General features: G+C 44.1%; 1 protein-coding gene across 1 annotated transcript in view; it reads left to right on the top strand.

The window, feature by feature from the left end:
• The window catches only part of LOC122930765 (protein sel-1 homolog 3-like), an 82,204-nt gene that overhangs the window by 14,328 nt on the left and 46,095 nt on the right, over window positions 1–21,781 (top strand). The window contains exons 2-5 of the mRNA XM_044284384.1: window positions 286–841; window positions 13,441–13,570; window positions 14,408–14,529; window positions 18,934–19,049. Of these exons, the coding sequence (XP_044140319.1) occupies window positions 286–841; window positions 13,441–13,570; window positions 14,408–14,529; window positions 18,934–19,049 (924 nt within the window). The remainder of the gene's footprint in view (window positions 1–285; window positions 842–13,440; window positions 13,571–14,407; window positions 14,530–18,933; window positions 19,050–21,781) is intronic.

Genomic DNA, 21,781 nt, shown 5'->3' with positions numbered 1-21,781 from the left:
GAGTGAAAACAGATAGAATGCTACTAGAGAATCTCAAGGCTGCACAGAGAAAAGGGCTCAACATGTTATTAAAGACCAATTGAAAAAATTATCCTTAGCTCAAAATGAGTACAATGCAATCATTTTATTTAAATTTAATTAAGTTTTGACTGAACATTTTCCAATTGACTATGTATAATTTGCTTCCAAAGTATCACATACATATATCCTGTTTCCTAATACTGTAAATTACATGAAAATTCATCAATGGAATGTCACATAGATGGATGGTTTCTTTTTCTACAGGTTCCATTATTATGCTTCACAAAGGAGACGACATCTGTAACCAAACAATCCGAACAATACTTGAATAACAAAGACTATGTAGCTATTGAGGATTTGCCAAAAACCCTTGCCAATGCAAATATTTCGGTAGAATATCTATGCAGCGGTCCTTGCACAGTGCATCTGGATGTTGTGGCTTCCTCTGAATTTAGAACGGGGATTGTGGTCTTTAAAAAACTTTGGAAAAATGAAAAAAATCTCGATCAACTACGGAGACGGTCAGTCGAATTGAAGTTTCCAAGCAGCATGGTCTACAGGGATGACGTCTTAATGAAGAACTCTATAGATATCTACTTTGCAGTAGTTAGAGCTTGGGTTGTACACAATCTGGAGGTAGGAACAGAAGTAAGACACAATGAATCCATGTTCTATGCAGCAGCTAAAACATATGCAGTGCTGGACATTAATCCTCCGCACCAACGACCATACAAGGACCATCATATCTGCATGTCTTGGTTATATGAGCATTTGCGGAGGTTGGAAGATAAAGCAATATTTGTGTGTCCCGTGGAATCAGGTAGATCTACTGAAACTTTGAATATTATTATGTTATGTTTCCAGAACTGGAATGTCTATATTTGAAAAAAAAAAGTTCTTTCATACCTTCAATGACCTAAAAAAATGTTGCTGTTCTAGCACAGGTAGGTCTGCAGTGTCAGGCTACATGTTCACACATCATGGATGTGAGGAGAACTTCAAATCTGCTAACATTTTTCATCCATTGCATGTGAATGTGGTTTTTGAAACCCTGTTCACAGGCTCTGGCTTCATTAGGATATGTCTACACAAACAGGTTTCTGGATGCAGTTTTGGAGGCCAAAGAGAAGTAGTGTCTGTCCTTTTATACTTTCTCTCCTGTTATGATCCACCCCTGATTTTGGCTTCCAAAACTGCATTCAGAAAACTGACCGTGTGGCCACACCCTTATGGAAAAGAATAATTCACAGAAATAATGAGCATGGTCATTGCTTCTGCAGATTCCGCATGGATAAGGGAATCTTCAGAAGTAGATCCTCGGGTGGATCTGCTGTACATCTATGGCACATCTGCAGCAGAAATCCAAGTGTCATTTCTGTCAGTATCATTTCTGATACCTGTCCTTTTGTTAAATACATGTCAGATTTGTCATAGGCAAAAGTATATACAAAATAGTAAAAGATATACAAAAATAAAAAATAATGCAACTAGAAGGAGCTGAGGGAATTGAAACTTTCTATGTGTGAATGTAATGATGATATATGTAAGTGATTACAATATTAGAGCGAAAGGATAATTTATTAGGGAATAGTGATGAGCGTCAGGGGTCATATTCGAATTCGTGATAGTTCACGAATATTTTGTAGAATATTCGTTGAATATTTGCGAATTCGAATATTCGTTACATTCTACATTCTTTTTTTTGACAAAAAAATCGTCAAGGTAATGTTCGTATAATATGAGAATATTACGCGATCAATAAAGGCGTGTGTTAAAAAGTAATATATAGTGCTATACCGTATATTCGTTTTTAGAATAGTCATCATTTTTTCTATCTGAAGTGAACACTGAACACTGTTCACTTCAGATGGAAAAAAATTACGAATATTCCAAAAAACGAATATATAGCCCAATATTGAATACAGTGCTATATATTCGTATTTTTGAATATTCGTAATTTTTTTCCATCTGAAGTCATGATTCCTTCCTGCTTAAGTTTTTCGTGGGCCAATGACTCATTGGCCCACAAGCAAGAAGCAAGGAGAAATCATGTGTTCAGATGGAAAAAATTATGAATATTCAATATAATGAATATATAGCACTATATTCGTAATATTCTTGAATTCTTGAAGTGGCGATATTCAAGATAAAAATTTGCTTTTCGAATATTCATGCTCAACACTTTGGGGGAAAACTGTACAATAGAAAGGAGGCTCTGGGACCCTGTTGGGCTGTCTCTATACAAGATGAGATACGGTTGGACGTGGAGGCATACAGGTTCTGTATGGTATCCTGCGGCACATTTGCCCATAGATGTTACAGCTGGGCCTGTAGATCCTGCACACTCATAGGTTGCTGAAGCTGGCGTCCCAGCTGGTTCCATAAATGCTCCATTGGCAATAAGTCTGGTGACCGGGCATCCAAAGAAGTCCTGAAATCCGGTGGAGACATTCTTAAGAAACCTGGGTTTTATAGATGCTCACCCGTTTATTGTCATGCGAGGTGCTCTAAGTCTGACTCACCCAGCCAGTCGGAATAATGTGAGGATAGATGTGGTTGATAGACTGGCACACTGTATCTGGAAAGAAGTTAAAATCAGATTGGAATGATCAAGGTACAATTAACCCTTAATTGAAGGAGGTGGATAAAAAGAGCGCATAGTGTAACAGCGGGTTACCTTCTACCTGCCTGCTATAGGATTTAACCCATTGAAGGTGCTAAAGAAGCCGGTCCACTCACTTGTGTAAAGCTGGAGTTTTACAGGTGTAAACAGCTAATACACAGTAGCACAAGCCCATCAGAGATATTCTAAGTATTATTGCACTGTGGACAAATAAAAAGTACACCACCATAATTATACATTCAGTGGATTATCCTTGTCTGCACAGCCAAACAACAATTATATATATCCAGTGGATTATCCTTGTCTGCACAGCCAAACAACAATTATATATATCCAGAGGATTATCCTTGTCTGCACAGCCAAACAATAATTATTCCACTGATCAGCTCACAATTTCAACATCTATAGACTATAGTGGCTGACAACTAACCCAAGGACAACCATACTACTGGTGAACTGAGATTTTCAACTTTTAACTCCTGTAAATTACTGAGAAATAGTGACATTACCCTAGGAGGGACAATTTTGAACACCGCATTACCGTCAGTGATATGGCTTTTTGCCTATATTTCCATTTTACATATCCTGGCGGATCACCCACAGTTTTTTCATTTTTTCATTATTTTATTGTATATAATTTTTGATTATCCTTTTTCATTTTTTATCTATACGTCTTTTGCACATTTTATTTGTATATTTTAACCATAAGAGGAAAAATAAATTTGTCTATAGTAAATACATCCCGTCTGCTCCCTACTTGTTTGCAGATACAGTGTGCCAGTCTATCAACCACATCATTCCTAAGAAACCCTTGCTGTGTGTTGGTGAGCATTATCCTGCTGTTGGAAGCCCTGCTATGAGAGGAAGCACATGGTGCCGCAAGATGTCCTGCACATATCGCTGACCTGTTAGTGTCCCTCGTATCACTGCTAGGGGTGACCGATTTGTCATATGTGATGGCTCCTCAGATCATCACACCAGCAGCCGGGGCAGTGTGTCCTTCCACAGCAAGGTGAAGTGCTCACCATGAGGTCTCCATACTCGAAGCTGGCGTTTGTTAGATCTTAAACAGAACCTGGATTCATCACTAAAGACGATACAGAGAAACAGAATAAGAGTCTTGCTATGTAACATCATTGCTTCTATATTAGTTAGCCATTAAAAGGTATCAGACCTGCAAAACTCTTATTTTGTTTCTCTTAATGAGAGCACTAAACTAGTTTTCTATCGGCCAACACGGTACTAGAGTTTATTTTATTTTAAAGATTATATAGTTCCAGTCCATATTTCTCGTTCATGACACCAGTGCAAACAAAGGTGACGGTTGCTGGCTGTCAATGGCAGGACATATAATGGGTACTATGACACCTTATTTCTTTCTGCTAAGGGATGGTGTCACGGGGCGCCAAAGGCACACTCGGTCTCCCATCAGCCGTAGACCTGCTGCTTAGCTTCGGGAGCGAGGATCTGTTTGACCTCGTTCCCAGGGCGGCTTTGCTAGCTGGGAGGCTCCCTGCTCCTAGGTCTGCCTTGAGCGCCGAGCTGATCACTCTGTGCTCGACTTGTCTGTCTGTCGGTCATGTGACACTGGCCACGTCACATGACCCTCAGACCCCACTATAAATACAGGCAGCCTACTGGCCATAGGTTGCCTGTTAATTCAAGGTTCCTGGCTATTTGTTGGACTACTGAATACTCACCTGATCCTGTTCCCTGACGATCCTTTGCCTGCTCCTCCTATACTGCGCAACCGTCCTGGTATTGTGACCTGACCATTCTTTGCTTAACCCTTTGTACTGCGTAGCTCTCTTGGTTCTGACCTGGTCTGTTCACGTTCCGTATTTTGTCTTGTCTGTTTTCCCTGGACATATCCTAAGTAAGGGACTGTCGTCCAGTTGTCCCCTGTCATCAGGACTCGTGAGGCAAGAAGGCAGGGCCAGGGGTGAGGGTGGAGCGCAGTGGTCACTATCCTTCCCCCTGTGTGTGTGTGGACGTGACCGTTACAGATGGACAACAACACTGTGAGAGCTGCTTGTGTTTTTCGGCAGATCAAGCGATCTTCTCAACTGGTGGCCTGTCTGGGCTATCTGGAGTCTGTTCGTCATTTGTGCGTGCCCTTATGTAACCACTGCTCCCAATACCTCCTAGCAGCTAAGTCAGAACGGCCTAGAAGGCGGGCAATTCATCGAACCAACCATCCTGCTTCTCCCACTGAGATCTGCCCCCTCTTAAAGTGTGTCAGCTGGACAAAATGTCTTCAAGTGCGTCATAGAGGCATGGCTAATAGTCAACGATCTCTCACCACTACCCAAAAGTAGTCTCTGAGAGCCTTTTTACGGGGCAGCAGGGGAAGCACTTTTTCTCCCTCTTGTGGCAAGGACAAGTGTCTAATCAGACCATACCTGTAATCATTTACATAACTGCATGCTGAAATTAGCAGCAATTTGACATTTCTGTCTGGGTGCGTTATTTTGTTTGTCGATGAGTGGGCTATTGTATAAAATATAACATTAAAAGTAATGAACTAATGAAGTTTTCATGGTCAACAAAAGAAGCCAAGGGGCATAGGTTAAAAGATACGACATCTATAAAACTCTTGGAGATGATATATGAAGCTGCTAAAAAGACTGTGTTCATTCAGTGCAGCCTGGACAAGATTTGCTAATATATAGTCTTAAGGAGGTCATAAACCTTACATAGCTTGTCCAGTCAACAGATTTTTCTCTTAATACCCCCCATACACATGCATGCTTGTCTCGGCTGTGCATACTTGTGTTCTCAATAGGGAGGAAGGCGTACGCTGCTGCCCAAGCCCTCTGATGTTAGCTTATCAAAAATATCAGGCTTGTTGATATCTCAGCATCTGCCATCAGAAGAGAGGAGATACCCATACAGATTACAGGGATTTCTGCTGCCGCTGAAATTGCTGGGTTTGGCTGATTATTTATTTACGGCCACATTTATTGGGGGTTTTCAGCCCTTGACAATGCTGGCATGTCCTTGAGGTGGACCATCAGGGTTGGTGAGGATCCAAACCTAAGGACTGCGTTTTTCACGCGCGTGATAAAAAACTAAAGTTTTACAAACATCTCTTAACAACCATTAGTGAAAAATGCATTGCACCACACTTGCTTCCGAATGCAATGCGTTTTTCAGTGAAGCCTCATTTACTTCTATGGGGCCAGGGCTGCGTGAAAAACGCAGAATATAGAACATGCACTCATGTACACAGACCCATTGAAATGAAGCAGTCAGGGTTCGGTGCGGGTGTTATGCGTTCACGTCACACATTGCACCCGCGCGGAAAACTCGCTCGTGTAAAAGGGGGCTAACTGTGCTCCGTCTGAGTCTAGTGGTTATGTGATATAGTGATTGACAGCTATGGGGTGAGAGATTGTGGTTCTGAGATCTGGTTGTACAAGGATGTGTATATAGAGGTTTATCAGTTTATCAGAAATGAATTGACCTCTTACCTAGAGAGAGACATGTTCAATAATCTGGGGTAAGGCAGGAGCTTCCAGTCTGCACATTGCCGGGATCTGAGTCTTACTAGGAAGTATGTCCTAAATAGGTCTATTTTCTGAAAGTGTCACTTCAGCTAAGGCTGAGTTCACATCAGCGTTCAGCCTTTCCGTTCTCCTGCTCCGTTATAGGAGCAGGAGAACGGAAAGGACGGATTCGGCACATAACTGAGCCGAACAGAGCCTACGGACCCCATAAAGTATAATGGGGTCCGTTAGGTTTCCGATCAGAGGAAGATTTTTGAAGCGGAGACAAAAGTCCTGCGCGCACAACTTTTGTCTCCGCTCCAAAATCATCTTCTAAGCGGAAACCTAACTGATCCCATTATACTCTATGGGGTCCGTAGGCTCCGTTCGGCTCAGTTATGTGCCGAATCCGTCCTTTCCATTCTCCTGCTCCTATAACGGAGCAGGAGAACGGAAAGGCTGAACGCTGATGTGAACTCAGCCTTAGATGTTTACTTGATTTGACTTTTAAAGAGGTTGTCCCAAGTTAAAATATTACATTCTTCTAGATCAAGCACAAACTAACATCATATTAACTGTAAACTAAGTCTTAATAGCGATATACAGATAGCTGTCCTGGTTTCATGCAGGCACTTCCAAATATCATCAGACTGGTGGTAATTCAGTAGTCCACAAGATAAACGTATTCTGAGGGCCACAATTAACTGCACAGACCAACGGCGTGTTCTTTGAATTGCCTCATAAACACTGCTCTAAAATAAACCAAAGAAGGTGATAAATTCCACCAGCAAGTGATCTGCAGGTTAAGGCCCCATGCACACGGCCGTTGTTCACAGCCGTGTGCGGGCCGTGGAACCGTGGCCTGGATCCCTCCTGAGAGCAGGAGCGCACGGCGTCACTGGTTGCTATGACGCCGTGCGCTCCCTGCTGCCGGCACAGTACAGTAATACACTGGTACGATCTATACCAGTGTATTACTGTACTGTGCCGGCGGCACGAAGCGCACGGCGTCATAGCAACCAGTGACGCCGTGCGCTCCTGCTCTCAGGAGGGATCCAGGCCGCGGTTCCACGGCCCGCACACGGCTGTGAACAACGGCCGTGTGCATTGGGCCTAAGGGTGCATTCACTCGACTGTATAAATGGATCCACATCCGTTCCGAAATTTTGCAGACTGGGTGTGGACCCATTCATTTCAATGGGTCCGCAAATAATGCGGACAGCACACCGTGTGCTGTCCGCATCCGTTGTTCCATTCCGCGGCCCCACAAAAAATATGGAGCATGTCCTATTCTTGTCCGCGGTTGCAGACAAGAATAGGCATTCTCTATATAGCGCCGGCCATGTACGGTCCACAAAATGCAGAACGCACATGGCCGGTATCGTGTGAATGCACCCTTAGGCTGCTCTCATACAATCAGTGTTTGGTCAGAGTCTACTCAGTGATTTCCATCAGTCATTCTGAGCGAAAACCAGGAGTGGAACCTACACAGAGATAGGGTACAATGGAAAGATCTGCACCTCTTCTGGGTTTTTGACCCACTCCTGGTTTTGGCTCACAATAACTGTTGGAAATCACTGATCAAACACTGACTGTGTGAAAGCGGCCTAAGGATACAGCCACACGGTCAGAATTCTGCATTCTGTTTTTGAAGCCAAAATCAGGAGTAGATCATAAAAGGATAGAAAGCATAAAGGAAAGATACAACTTCTACTCTTTTATTATTTGACTTCTGGTTTTGGTTTTCAAAACTGCGTCAGTAAACCTGACTGTATAGCTGTACCCAAAGGGTCTACTCTGCAAATAGGTTTTTCATGGAGCTGAACCTTCTGCACCATATCATGGTTGGACCTTGGTGTTGTGTCAAGAAGACCTTCTGTAGGCTAGTGTGACACCACCTCCAAGGCCCGCCTGGAACTTGTATCTTTGTATACTAGTTTCGTTCACTAGAGATGAGCGAATCGAAGTTGATAAAGTGGGATTCGATCCGAATTTCAGGAAAAATTAGATTCACACAGAATCCGAATTTCCTCACGCTTCGTGGTAACGAATCGCATTTTCTTCCTTAAATGGCTACTGCACATGTTAGGACATGGAGCCAATCAGCAACCAGCCAGCCCTGTGATGTCACAGCCCTATAAATAGCCTCAGCCATTTTGGATTCAGCCATTTTCCAGTGTACTTAGTGCAGGGAGAGACATCAGCAGGCGCTAGGGACAGTGGTAGAAAAGACTTTAAAACTTTTATTTTGCTGTATAGAAGTTCAGGGAAAAGATAGGGAGGAATTATTCCACAGTATTGAAGCAGAACAGTGTTCAGTAGGGGAGGTTATAGCCTGGGTAATAGGAACAATCCTATTACACCTTGCTACACTGACTGCGGATCCAAATTGCCATTATACAGCTCTGTAATTCCAGCAAACCGTCCTTGTGATTAGGGTGCAAGTGCTGATTGATACAGCCATTAACGGGGTTCATTACAAGGAAATATTTCTATGTCTTATTTACCTTTGTGTGGTGCAGTTATATGTTCTAAAGCATTTTTTAGCTTGTATTAGTGGGAAAAAGAAGGACTTATTAGCCGTTGTGTGGTGAAGTGAGAAAATGACAGCCCTTTTTGGTGTGTATTAGTGGCACAAAAATATATATTATTTGCTGTTCAGCAGTGCAGTTATATGTTCTAAAGCCTTTTGTGGCGTGTATAAGTAGAAAAAAATAAGGGCCTATTTGCCGTTCAGTGGTGCAGTTATATGTTCTAAAGCCCTTTTTGGCATGTATTAGTAGCAAAAAAAATATGTATTATTTGCTGTTCAGCAGTGCAGTTATATGTTCTAAAGCCCTTATTGGCGTGTATAAGTGGAAAAAAATAAGGGACTATTTGCCGTTAAGTAGTGCAGTTATATGTTCTTAAGTCCTTTTTGGCATGTATAAGTGGCAAAAAATATATATTATTTGCCATTCAGCGGTGTAGTTATATATTCTAAAGTCCTTTTTGGCATATATTAGTGGCGGAAAAAAAGTATTTGCCGTTGTGTGGTCAAGTGAGAAAATTACAGCCTTTTTTGGCGTGTATTAGTGGCAAAAAAATATATATTTGCCGTTCAGCGGAGCAGTTATATGTTCTAAAGCACTTTTTTGCGTGTATTAGTGGCAAAAAATATATATTTGCCGTTCAGTGGTGCAGTTAAATGTTGTAAAGCCTGTTGTGGCATGTATAAGTGGAAAAAAATAAGGGACTATTTGCCGTTCAGTGGTGCAGTTATATGTTCTAAAGCTTTTTTGGGCGTCTATTAGTGGAAAAAAAAGGGCTTATTAGCCGTTCTATGGTGAAGTGAAAAAATTACTGACATTTTTGGGGTGTTTTAATTTCCTTTTTATTTATTTGTTTGATCTAACAGTATGTCAGACAGAGAAGTGCCAGGCTCTGCACAGGGGAGTGCCAGAGGCCTAAATGTTTCTGGCGCAGGCACAGGTCGCAGCAGAGTAATGGGGTGTGGCAGCAGAAGACGCAGCGAGAGGCCTGAGCTCTCGTTGTCATCTAGTGGTCGTGTCTTGACCAGCAACCCAGTGATTCTTGATTGGTGGACTCAGTCATCCACTTTGTCCCAAGTGACATCAGACACCCCAGCCAAGAGTCGGTGGATTCATCAAACACAAACCTTAGTTGGCATGGCCTGGAAGCAGGCCCTGTGCCCTCACCTGTCTTCAACCTGCCTCTGTCCTTTTATGTTCCCTCAGCCAGAGAAGTATTATATGCTGTGGGCTCAGCTCCACTATACAGCGAGGACGAGCTACTAGACACAGTCAGCAGCTACTGGCCAGCCAAGATGTGGAGGACACATCCGCCGCTTCTTCTGGTAGGCGGGCAAGTAGTGATGAGGAGAGTGGCGTGGGAGCTGGTGTTGCGAGCGGTCAGGCTCCTGACCCAGAGACCATTGAAAAGGACATCAGTGACGTGCAGACAGTACTCGATGATGATGATGTAGCTGATCGCACCTGGGAGACGGAATTAGGGGCTTCATCATCATCGGGAGAAGAAGATGGCAGCTTGCCCATGAGGCAGCGGTGGAGCCAGCAAGTTGCTAGAGTGGCCGGGAGTCAGCAGGGTGGCAGCAGTGGGAGGTCGGGAGCCAAACATGCCTGGGGTAGACCACCCGCTTCTCAGTAGCCTACCTCCCTGAAAAGTAGTGGTGCAGGGGTTCACCTGATGCTGCTGCCACACTGTCATTGTGCCACCCTGTGGCCTCCTCCTGATGCTGCTGCCACCTCCACACTCTGTCATTGTGCCACTCTGTCACCTCCTCAGGCGTGGATCAGCCAGGATTTACACCAACCAGTGCCTGATGCATCAGACTAGGTCATCCATGGTGCCACACCAACACTTTGACAAAAGAGACCAGTTTCTTCTGGCTACCTGCCTCAGCTACTATTCTGATGCTGCCACCCTCCTGATACCACACATCTGATGCCAAGTGCTCCTTCTTTCACCTACCATCTTCATCTGGTACTGGTATTGCCAACCACCTCCCCACTCTGTCACCAGGTCACTCTGTGGTCTCCTGATGCTGCTGCCACCTCCACACTATGTCATCTTGCCACTCTGTGGTCTCCTGATGCTGCTGCCACCTCCACACTATGTCACCTTGCCACTCTGTGGTCTCCTGATGCTGCTGCCACCTCCACACTATGTCACCTTGCCATTCTGTAGTCTCCTGATGCTGCTGCCACCTCCACACTGTCACCTTGCCACTGTGGTCTCCTGATGCTGCTGCCACCTCCACACTATGCAACCTTGCCACTGTGGTCTCCTTATGCTGCTGCCACCTCCACACTATGTCATCTTGCCACTCTGTGGTCTCCTGATGCTGCTGCCACCTCCACACTATGTCACCTTGCCACTCTTTTGGTCTCCTGATGCTGCTGCCACCTCCACACTATGTCAGCTTGCCACTCTGTGGTCTCCTGATGCTGCTGCCTCCTCCACACTATGTCACCTTGCCACTCTGTGGTGTCCTGATGCTGCTGCCACCTCCACATTATGTAACCTTGACACTCTGTGGTCTCCTGATGCTGCTGCCACCTCCACACTATGTCACCTTGACACTCTGTGGTCTCCTGATGCTGCTGCCACCTCCACACTATGTCACCTTGCCACTCTGTGGTCTCCTAATGCTGCTGCCACCTCCACACTATGTCAGCTTGCCACTCTGTGGTCTCCTGATGCTGCTGCCACCTCCACACTATGTCACCTTGACACTCTGTGGTCTCCTAATGCTGCCGCCTCCTTCACACTATGCCACCTTGCCACTCTGTGGTCTCCTGATGCTGCTGCTACATCAACACTATGTCACCTTGCAATTCTGTGGTCTTCTGATGCTGCTGCTACCCCAACACTATGTCACCTTGCAATTCTGTGGTCTTCTGATGCTGCTGCCACCTCTACACTATGTCACCTTGCCAATGTGGTCTCCTGATGCTGCTGCCACCTCCACACTCTTTCATTATGCCATTCTGTGGCCTCCTGATGATGATGCTGCCACCTCCACACTCTGTCATTGTGCCACCCTTTGGCTTCCTCCTGATGCTGCTGCTACCTCCACACTCTGTCATTGTGCCACTCTCTGGTCTCCCTGTGCTGCTGCCACCTCCACGCTCTGATTGTGCCACCCTGTGGCCTCCTCCTGATGCTGCTGCCACATCCACATTGTGAATGTGACACTGTGATGGCTGACATCATCATTTATTTGACCCTTCTTCTAATCTGTCAGAAAGAAGGAAAAATGAGACGCACAGCGGATCCTATCTATGTAACAGCTGTAAGGCCTGCATGACATAATATAGTAACAAACGCCAGCTTCTGCTCGGACCTCCGGGGCATGGATGGTGCAGGACTGCACTCCCACAGCAATAAATGTAAGCGATTTCCAGCCACCGGTATTGGTAAAATCCATTCAACTTTATTTTTTCTCCATTAAAAGCAGTTACAAAAGATAAATAAAAAACAGGCCTCACATCTCTCTGACGCGTTTTGGGTACACGCTTGTAGCACCCTTAATCATAGAGTCACTAGATGACTATACCAGTCAGGTTTTATGGTGGAAAGGGGGAAGAAGACACACCCACTGGGTGTGATTGGCATAAATGAATACTAGCCACTTCCAAATTAACTCCTTGACCACCATAGGAAACTAGACTGTGTGTGAACAGGACCCTAAAGCAATATTACCAAATGAACACAAAATACACCAAAGCATTACCTTACATAAAATGTAAACTTTGTGCGCTGTCACAACAATACACATGACAATCCTCAAACATAAATTGATAATGTAAGATTAGATCTTGTCTTCTATTCAATCCATGGGGGGGACATGATTTTTACCAATACCGGTGGCTGTAAATCGCTTACATTTATGCCTGCATGACATGGTCCTTATTTTGCATCAGAATTAGCTCATGATTTGGTAGCCAAAAGCAGGAGTGGGTACAAAACACAGAAGACATGCAAATATTCTATTCACGTGTCATCTTTGTTTTGGATCCACTCCTGTTTTTTGTGGCTTTAGCAATACTGATGGATTACTGACCAAATGCTGACCGAGTGAAGGCGGATGCTCCACAGACAGAATCAATTTTTGGGGGGTTATTGTTCTGACGGATCAGAGGAAGGGCAAAATATTCAGTGACGTCAACACAAACTTACTGCTGACACCCTCTCCACTCTATCGGGGGCTCTACTTGTATAAGCGTTTAATAGAACAGGTTCTGTAGACATCTCTGTGGACTTAGCTGACGACGGTGTAAAAGGAGTGCGCTTCTTCTTTATACTAACATCAACCTGCAAGGCTGAGTTCACGCTTATTTGTTCACAGTTATTTGGTCAGTTCACAGTTAATTGGTCAGTTTTGGCCCTGTGACTGCCCAAATAAGTGAAGTGTGCAGTGATTCTAAGAGCGACTCCTGTCATCTGCATGTCATACTGACTCACAGAAGACTCCCTATGCGTGTTACTGCAAGGCACAGTGTTCTACACCACTAGAAAGGCTCTCTACACCACTAGAAAGGCTATTCGCCACAAATAAATTTGGATCAAACCAAATTTTTCCGGAAAATTTGCCAAACCGGCCAAATCAAATTTTTGAGAAATTCACTCATCTCCAATGTTCACCCTGGTGTCTTTGTTGAAAAATATTGCAATGCTCATCTATACTCTGTATTAATATATTGTATATATAGCAACAGGTTTTTTTTATATGTGAAATATTTCTTGTTAATTCACTAATTGATATTCCTGATGTTTTCCATTTAGATGCAGTCAAGATCCTTTCATTTCCACTTGCATCTGGCAATGAACACAGTGGCCTTACCAAAATTTTCGAGCCATATACAAATGGAGATCTAGAGCTGAGGAGACGCCAGTTGGTCAAGTACTATCCGATGTGAGACCATACCGTCATCTCTAAATCCTCTTTTACATTACATATGTATGTCTCCACCGATGTACCATTGCTGGTCATACTTCATGTCTACACTTTTTTACCCATATTATAGCTACTCCAATCAGCATTAGGCTAACATACCATAGACATGGAGAGCAATCGCCAAAGATCAGCCAAAAGCTTTCGGCTGAAAACTAGCTATTAATGTGGCCTTTTGGCTTGATAGTTGGCTGATTCTGCCAAACTTGAGAGGCAGATGACCATAATGTGATCGTATGTTAGCATTTATTATTTAAGTGTTATGTGGGTCCTTTTTTAAACAGAAATATGCCTAAATTAGGCGTATTTCTGGCGCAGTTTACCTCACAAAGAGAAGTAGCCACAATCTGAAACTTCTCCCTGCTCACGCCAGGTCTAAAAAAAAGGGCGTGGTGTGGGCAGGAAAGGGGACGGGCCGGCGGGCTTGTCTCATTTACCATTTTCTACACCTGCTAGACAGCTAGGAAGCATTTAGAAGCAGTGGTGGATCTGCCAAAGTTATGAAGAGGCCGGCGCCTCTTCATAACTCCGGAGGATCCACCGCCAGGTATAGGGCTTATTAAGACTGGCGTCTAAAGTGCCCCAAAGTATTTATCCCATATTACCTACAGTATATTTCTTTTTTGGTGTCTGATTATAGTGATAATGACTAGCGAAGGTTGATAGCTTGGCATTAGTTTTCAGTCCTGATTACTCTTCTCATCAGCTCCCTATATTTCCCTCTATCTTTTGTCTCTCATCATTCTTGACACATGCCCTCCACCTTTATCATTACCTGCCATGTTCTTTCTCTTTCAGGTTTACTCTTTCTATCTGGATATATTTGTTAGATTATTGTACCGGTAAGGAATGTGGAATATTCCACCATGTGGATACTAATAAGATGTATGCATCACCACTTCTATTTCTGACTAGTAAAGGTAAGTAATCTCGAAAGAAGACTGAATAAATGACACTTATAGGGCAGATATAGTGCGGGCTGGGCTTATAAAGCATCTTCCAGGATGGTGTGAATCCAAAGCATTTGGAGATGTATCCACCATAGTATTCAATAACTTGTGGAGAGTTGGGCAGTTATATTAAGAATGCAGTACCTGCACCATTTCTAGTTTGCATCAAATTAATGATTTGGATTGTTAAATGTATCTAATTCTATGATGTTGAAGAAAGTGGTGAAAGGAAGATGCAACACAGTGCACCACAAAAATCCCTTTTTGTGTCGCAATGTAACATGGGGCTTTATACTATTAGAATTGTACACTTCTTTTAACACCTCCTTTGAGCTGGTATAGGTTTTGTCCAAAACGTGACAAAAACTCAGACTGTGTAGAGTAGGTACATACAAAAATCTGGAGCAAAATGTATTAATATATATATTGTGTTTAGCATGTTGTAACTGAAAAACTGTGGTACATTCACTTCATATACAAAAATCTAAAAAGAATGCCTTGAAAACTTAATGCGATTTGATCTTAGATTGAACAAAGTATATACTGCTAGAGGTGCTTGGTCAATGATCACACAGCCAAGGTGGTGCAACCTTTATTTTGGGTCCTGCAGCACAGTACAGGTCCTTCTCAAAAAATTAGCATATTGTGATAAAGTTCATTATTTTCTGTAATGTACTGATAAACATTAGACTTTCATATATTTTAGATTCATTACACACCAACTGAAGTAGTTCAAGCCTTTTATTGTTTTAATATTGATGATTTTGGCATACAGCTCATGAAAACCCAAATTTCCTATCTAAAAAAATTAGCATATTTCATCCGACCAATAAAAGAAAAGTGTTTTTAATACAAAAAAAGTCAACCTTCAAATAATTATGTTCAGTTATGCACTCAATACTTGGTCGGGAATCCTTTTGCAGAAATGACTGCTTCAATGCGGCGTGGCATGGAGGCAATCAGCCTGTGGCACTGCTGAGGTGTTATGGAGGCCCAGGATGCTTCGATAGCGGCCTTAAGCTCATCCAGAGTGTTGGGTCTTGCGTCTCTCAACTTTCTCTTCCCAATATCCCACAGATTCTCTATGCGGTTCAGGTCAGGAGAGTTGGCAGGCCAATTGAGCACAGTAATACCATGGTCAGTAAACCATTTACCAGTGGTTTTGGCACTGTGAGCAGGTGCCAGGTTGTGCTGAAAAATGAAATCTTCATCTCCATAAAGCTTTTCATCAGATGGAGGCATGAAGTGCTCCAAAATCTCCTGATAGATAGCTGCATTGACCCTGCCCTTGATAAAACACAGTGGACCAACACCAGCAGCTGACATGGCACCCCAGACCATCACTGACTGTGGGTACTTGACACTGGACTTCAGGCATTTTGGCATTTCCCTCTCCCCAGTCTTCCTCCAGACTCTGGCACCTTGATTTCCGAATGACATGCAACAGTCCAGTGCTGCTTCTCTGTAGCCCAGGTCAGGCGCTTCTGCCGCTGTTTCTGGTTCAAAAGTGGCTTGACCTGGGGAATGCGGCACCTGTAGCCCATTTCCTGCACACGCCTGTACACGGTGGCTCTGGATGTTTCTACTCCAGACTCAGTCCACTGCTTCCGCAGGTCCCCCAAGGTCTGGAATCGGTCCTTCTCCACAATCTTCCTCAGGGTCCGGTCACCTCTTCTCGTTGTGCAGCGTTTTCAGCCACACTTTTTCCTTCCCACAGACTTCCCACTGAGGTGCCTTGATACAGCACTCTGGGAACAGCCTATTCATTCAGAAATTTATTTCTGTGTCTTACCCTCTTGCTTGAGGGTGTCAATGATGGCCTTCTGGACAGCAGTCAGGTCGGCAGTCTTACCCATGATTGCGGTTTTGAGTAATGAACCAGGCTGGGAGTTTTTAAAAGCCTCAGGAATCTTTTGCAGGTGTTTAGAGTTATTTAGTTGATTCAGATGATTAGGTTAATAGCTCGTTTAGAGAACCTTTTCATGATATGCTAATTTTTTGAGATAGGAAATTTGGGTTTTCATGAGCTGTATACCAACATCATCAATATTAAAACAATAAAAAGCTTGAACTACTTCAGTTGGTGTGTAATGAATCTAAAATATATGAAAGTCTAATGTTTATCAGTACATTACAGAAAATAATGAACTTTATCACAATATGCTAATTTTTTTAGAAGGACCTGTATATGTTGAAGCAGCGTCACATTTATGTTGGGTGGCATCTCCCCTTGCTGCTATATAGACTGCCAAGTTCTTTCAACTTGTGCCCATAGTTCAGCCAAGGTGGTTGTTGGCTGCTGTGCATGGAAAATCTGTCACGCCATCCAATCTCATTCTAGATGGAGAGGGTTCTAGCGATCGAACTGTCCTGGGGAACTTCTGGATACCCTGAACAGCACATTGTGTAGCATGGGCAGTATGTGTAGAAGCGTTATCTTGTTGGGACACCACATCTCCTAACTAAATAAAAAAAGGCAATAGGAATGGTTCCGCATTGTCCTGGACATCTTGAAGGCTGGTCAATGTTCTCTCCACAAAAACACTGGTGTTGGTTCTGTGTGTCTCCACATTTTCCGGTAGTGTATTTAGTGCAGCAAGTGTCCGTCACAAATTCTGGCAAATCAAGACACAATCCAGATGCAGTTAATCTATAAATCTCCCCCAGTATCTTTCCTGTTACTCTCTTAGGCTACTTTCACACTGGCGTTTTGGCTTTCCGTTTGTGAGATCCGTTCAGGGCTCTCACAATCGGCCCAAAACGGATCAGTTTTGCCCTAATGCATTCTAAATGGGTAAGGATCCGCTCAGAATGCATCAGTTTGGCTCCGTTCCTCCTCCATTCTGCTCTGGAGGTGGACAGCAAAACACTGCTTGCAGTGTTTTGGTGTCCGCCTGACGATGCGGAGGCAAACGGATCCGTTTTCACTGGCACAATATGGCACAATAGAAAACGGATCCATCCCCCATTGACTTTCAATGGTGTTCAAGACAGATCCGTTTTGGCTATGTTACAGATAATACAATATCTGAACGTAAGCGTTTGTGCAGATCCATGACGGATCCGCACCAAACGCGAGTGAGAAAGTAGCCTTAGGCCTCATGCACACAACCGTTTTTTTTTTAACGTCCGCAAAAACGGGGTCCGTAGGTCCGTGATCCGTGATCGTTTTTTCGTCCGTGGGTCTTCCTTGTTTTTTGGAGGATTCACGGACATGAAAAATGAAAAAAAAATCTAAGTCAAGTTTGCCATTGAAATGATAGGAAAAAACGGACACGGATCACGGACATGGATCACGGACGCGGATGACAATCTTGTGTGCATCCGTGATTTTCACGGACCCATTGACTTGAATGGGTCCGTGAACCGTTGGCCGTGAAAAAAATAGGACAGGTCATATTTTTTTCACGGCCAGGAAACACGGATCACGGATGCGGCTGCCAAACGGTGCATTTTCCGATTTTTCCACGGACACATTGAAAGGCCTCCTGCACACGACCGTTGTGTGCACCCGTGGCCGTTGTGCCGTTTTCCGTTTTTTTTTGCGTACCCATTGACTTTCAATGGGTCCGTGGAAAAATCGGAAACTGCACCGTTTGGCAGCCGCATCCGTGATCCGTTTTTCCTGGCCGTGAAAAAAATATGACCTGTCCTATTTTTTTCACGGCCAACGGTTCACGGACCCATTCAAGTCAATGGGTCCGTGAAAATCACGGATGCACACAAGATTGTCATCCGTGTCCGTGATCAGTGTCCGTGATCCGTGTCCGTTTTTTCCTATCATTTCAATGGCAAACTTGACTTAGATTTTTTTTTCATTTTTCATGTCCGTGGATCCTCCAAAAAACAAGGAAGACCCACGGACGAAAAAACGGTCACGGATCACGGACCTACGGACCCCGTTTTTGCGGACCTTCAAAAAAAACGGTCGTGTGCATGAGGCCAAAGTCAATAGGTCCGCGAAAAAAAAACGGAAAACGGCACAACGGCCATGGATGCACACAACGGTCGTGTGCACGAGGCCTTACTTGTAGACAAATGCAAACATTTATAAAATGGAATCACATTAAGAGCCAGTCTTCAGATTTCAAGGATTGCTGGTCATCATTTCCATGAATTGATCTAAACCTCTGCTCATTTTTGGCTTAGGAGTCCATGATTGACAATAATTCATATATGAGTTGCATATAGAGAGAGATGAGCAGAGGTTTAGATCAATAACTGGTTATACAGATTCGTTTGCCACTAATCTACACATCAATCTGCTCAGCTGCTCTTGCTTTATAACATGCTGCCTACAGATCAGACTGAACTTTCAACATAATGAGTTCCCATTAGAAGTTTTGGTTAATTTGTACTTCTTTATGTTATAAGGTCAGATCCATGTTCAGCTGCAGCTCACAACAGGGGATGATATTGCGACAATGTCAAAGTTTTATCTACCTCTACGTCAATGGATCCGGCTGGACGTCACAATTTCAAGAAAAATGGTAACTTCACTGTGTAGAGCTGATTACAGAGTATCACGGTGCGGTTCGCCGTGACAGTTTTGGCCGTGTAGGCTGGCTGCATGCTCTCTTGCGTACTGGCTGCAGGCGGAAACCTGTGTATGCTGGTTGCTTGTGGCTGCGCGCTGGCTGCTGTGTCTTGTGTGAACTGTTGCCTGTGAATGTGTGTACTCCCCGTCTACACTGTTGCCGTGTAGGCTGGCTGCAGGCTCTCTCGTGTACTGGCTGCAGGCTGACACCTGTTTATGCTGGTTGCTTGGGGCTGCATCCTGGCTGCGGTGGTGTGTGTGAACTGTGGCCTGTGTTTGTGGCTTCCGTGTCTGCATCTCTGTGGCTCCTGTCTCTGGTGCTGTGTAGGCTGGCTGCATGTGCTTTGTGTACTGGCTGTGGGCGTTCCCATGTATGCTGGTTCTGCAATGCGTGCTGGCTGCGGCCTTGTGTGTGAACTGTGGCCTGTATCGTTTGTTCTATGGTTCTGGTACTCCTGGTTTTGATGGGGTTAACTTCTCCTTGTCTGTTCCTGGGTGTGTTCCTTATCAGGTGCCCTCGTTATCGCAGCTATATCTATCTGTGACCTGTGGGGCTTGTGGTCAGTCTTTCTTCTGCCTTGCTGGGTGTAGCCCCTTGCTGCTGACCCAGGGGGTTTTGCCATCTGCCCTTGTTTGTGATGTCGCCTAGTAATGCATTGATGTTATGTCCTTGTCTGATCTTCTGTACCTGTCCTGTGATGATGTTGATTGTTGTCCTTATCCATGCCTTGTCTAATCTTCTGTATATGTTCTCTGTCTGTATCCTCTCTGTTCCACGTCTAGCCTAGCAGTGCTCTAACTGCATCTGATAGCCTGGCAGTGCTAAACTGCTTCTGATCTTGTCCTATGCCCAGCCTGGCAGTGGTTACTGCTTCTGATCTTGTCCTATGCCCAGCCTGGCAGTGGTTACTGCTTCTGATCTAGTCTGTCCTGCAGTCCTTACTGCTTCTGTTCATGTTGTTGTCCTGCCTTCGTAAGAGGGTCCCTGTGTTCTCCGGAGGGAGGATCTCTAGTCTGTGTGCATCTCTGACTGAGACCGCCATGCTTCCATTCCGCTTGGGGTCCAGGCATCTGCTTCTGTGCTGGTTCCTGTTTGTCTTGTTGTCTTATCCATGTTCTGTGTTTGCTTGGGTTCCAGTTCTGTTGTCTGTTCCGCTGGTGGTTTCACCAGTGTGGTTCTCTGCAGTTAGGGGCCAAGTGTACCGGGAGCTTCCTGGAGGTGTGACCAGTGAGCCCTCGGTCCAGTTCATCCACACCACCAGGGGGTCTGTGAAGAACGGGGCTCACTGGCTCTCTGTCCTCTGGGTTTTGCCTCTGGTCTGCCAGTGCACTTGGTTCTGTGGTAGGTCTACCACTATTGCCTAACCTGCATATTTTGTACTGTCATGTCCTTTTATTACATTTGTAATAAAGTTCTCTGTTGGTCCTTGGTCTGTTTTGCTTGTGTCCTGTGTCTTCCTTGGGCCCCCGGCACATGACACAGAGTTTATGCAGCTATTATTTGGAAACATATTATCCCATGTAAAATAATCCCTGAATGAACCATGACAAAATAATATGTCGCAGTCAGGGGTTCTCAGAGGACCTTTGTCGTACTATTACATTGCTCTGATCGTGCAGGTGTGTTCAATGTGCCATCTGTAGCAGGACTACGGCTGTAATACACAGCCAATGTCCTGCCACAACTGCCGAGATTAGAGACAACTCCAATTGCAGCATCCTTAGATGCCTTAGTCAATATCAAATGCTGCATCTAAGGTGTTTGACGGTTGCCTTCTGTCAGTCCATTGGCACACAGTCAAGCTGAGTTATGCAAAGAGAAGTTCGAAGGAGAGCCACCTAGTGGACACCTCTTCCTGAACTCGGCAATTATTACAACTATTACAACAGGTTTTCTATTTCTAAGATTTAGACAATGCAAACTTAGGCCAGGCAGTCTAAAGATGTTTGGTGCCTATCAACAATAAGAATGTCTCCAATGCACCTGGATTATTTTCCCCAATTCACACAGATCAAAAATATTATACTGAGATAGTTAGCCCATTTATATGAGGATAAAAAGTTGGAATAAATAATAGCACAAGAGTACAAAGAGGTTTATCGAAAATAACCCCACTGGAAAGACGGGTGTCTCCAAGTTCTCTGCATCCTGTATAGTAATACACTCAAGGTTACTCTGCCCTGGATTTTACAGGTATAGATCTCACCCTGCAGAATGTGTTCCTTTGTGAAACCAGATAATACACATACTTATCCTATTAAGTATTATATTAATTGTAACTCTGAGTCAGTGACATACTTGATGTCTTGGACATTATGCAGTTAGAATGATGTTAGTAGCACTTCCAGACATTTAAAGATGCGTATCTTGGAACTCCTTAACGATATCCACAAATCTGATGACTGTAAATTTCTTGGGGTTCTAAACAGGGCCGTTTGAAGGAATTTGGGGGCCCCAAGCAAAATAGACATGGAGGCCCCCACAGTATAGCCATACAGTTTAAGTTCACCCACACTTTTTGCCGCCCTAGGCAAGATAAAAATTGACGCCCACTCCACCCCTTTCTCAGCTTTTAAATGAAAAGAACTGCTATGTTTCCCTTAGGGTTAATCCAGCTTCTTGTAGCTGTCTCTTTTTGTGGAACGGAATTGCGGACCCATACATTTCTATGGGGCCGCACGACG

Source organism: Bufo gargarizans, chromosome 1, assembly GCF_014858855.1.
Source record: "Bufo gargarizans isolate SCDJY-AF-19 chromosome 1, ASM1485885v1, whole genome shotgun sequence".
NCBI classification, from domain to species: domain Eukaryota; kingdom Metazoa; phylum Chordata; class Amphibia; order Anura; family Bufonidae; genus Bufo; species Bufo gargarizans.
Note: the sequence above shows the minus strand (reverse complement) of the source record. Positions and strands in the feature narration are given on the sequence as shown.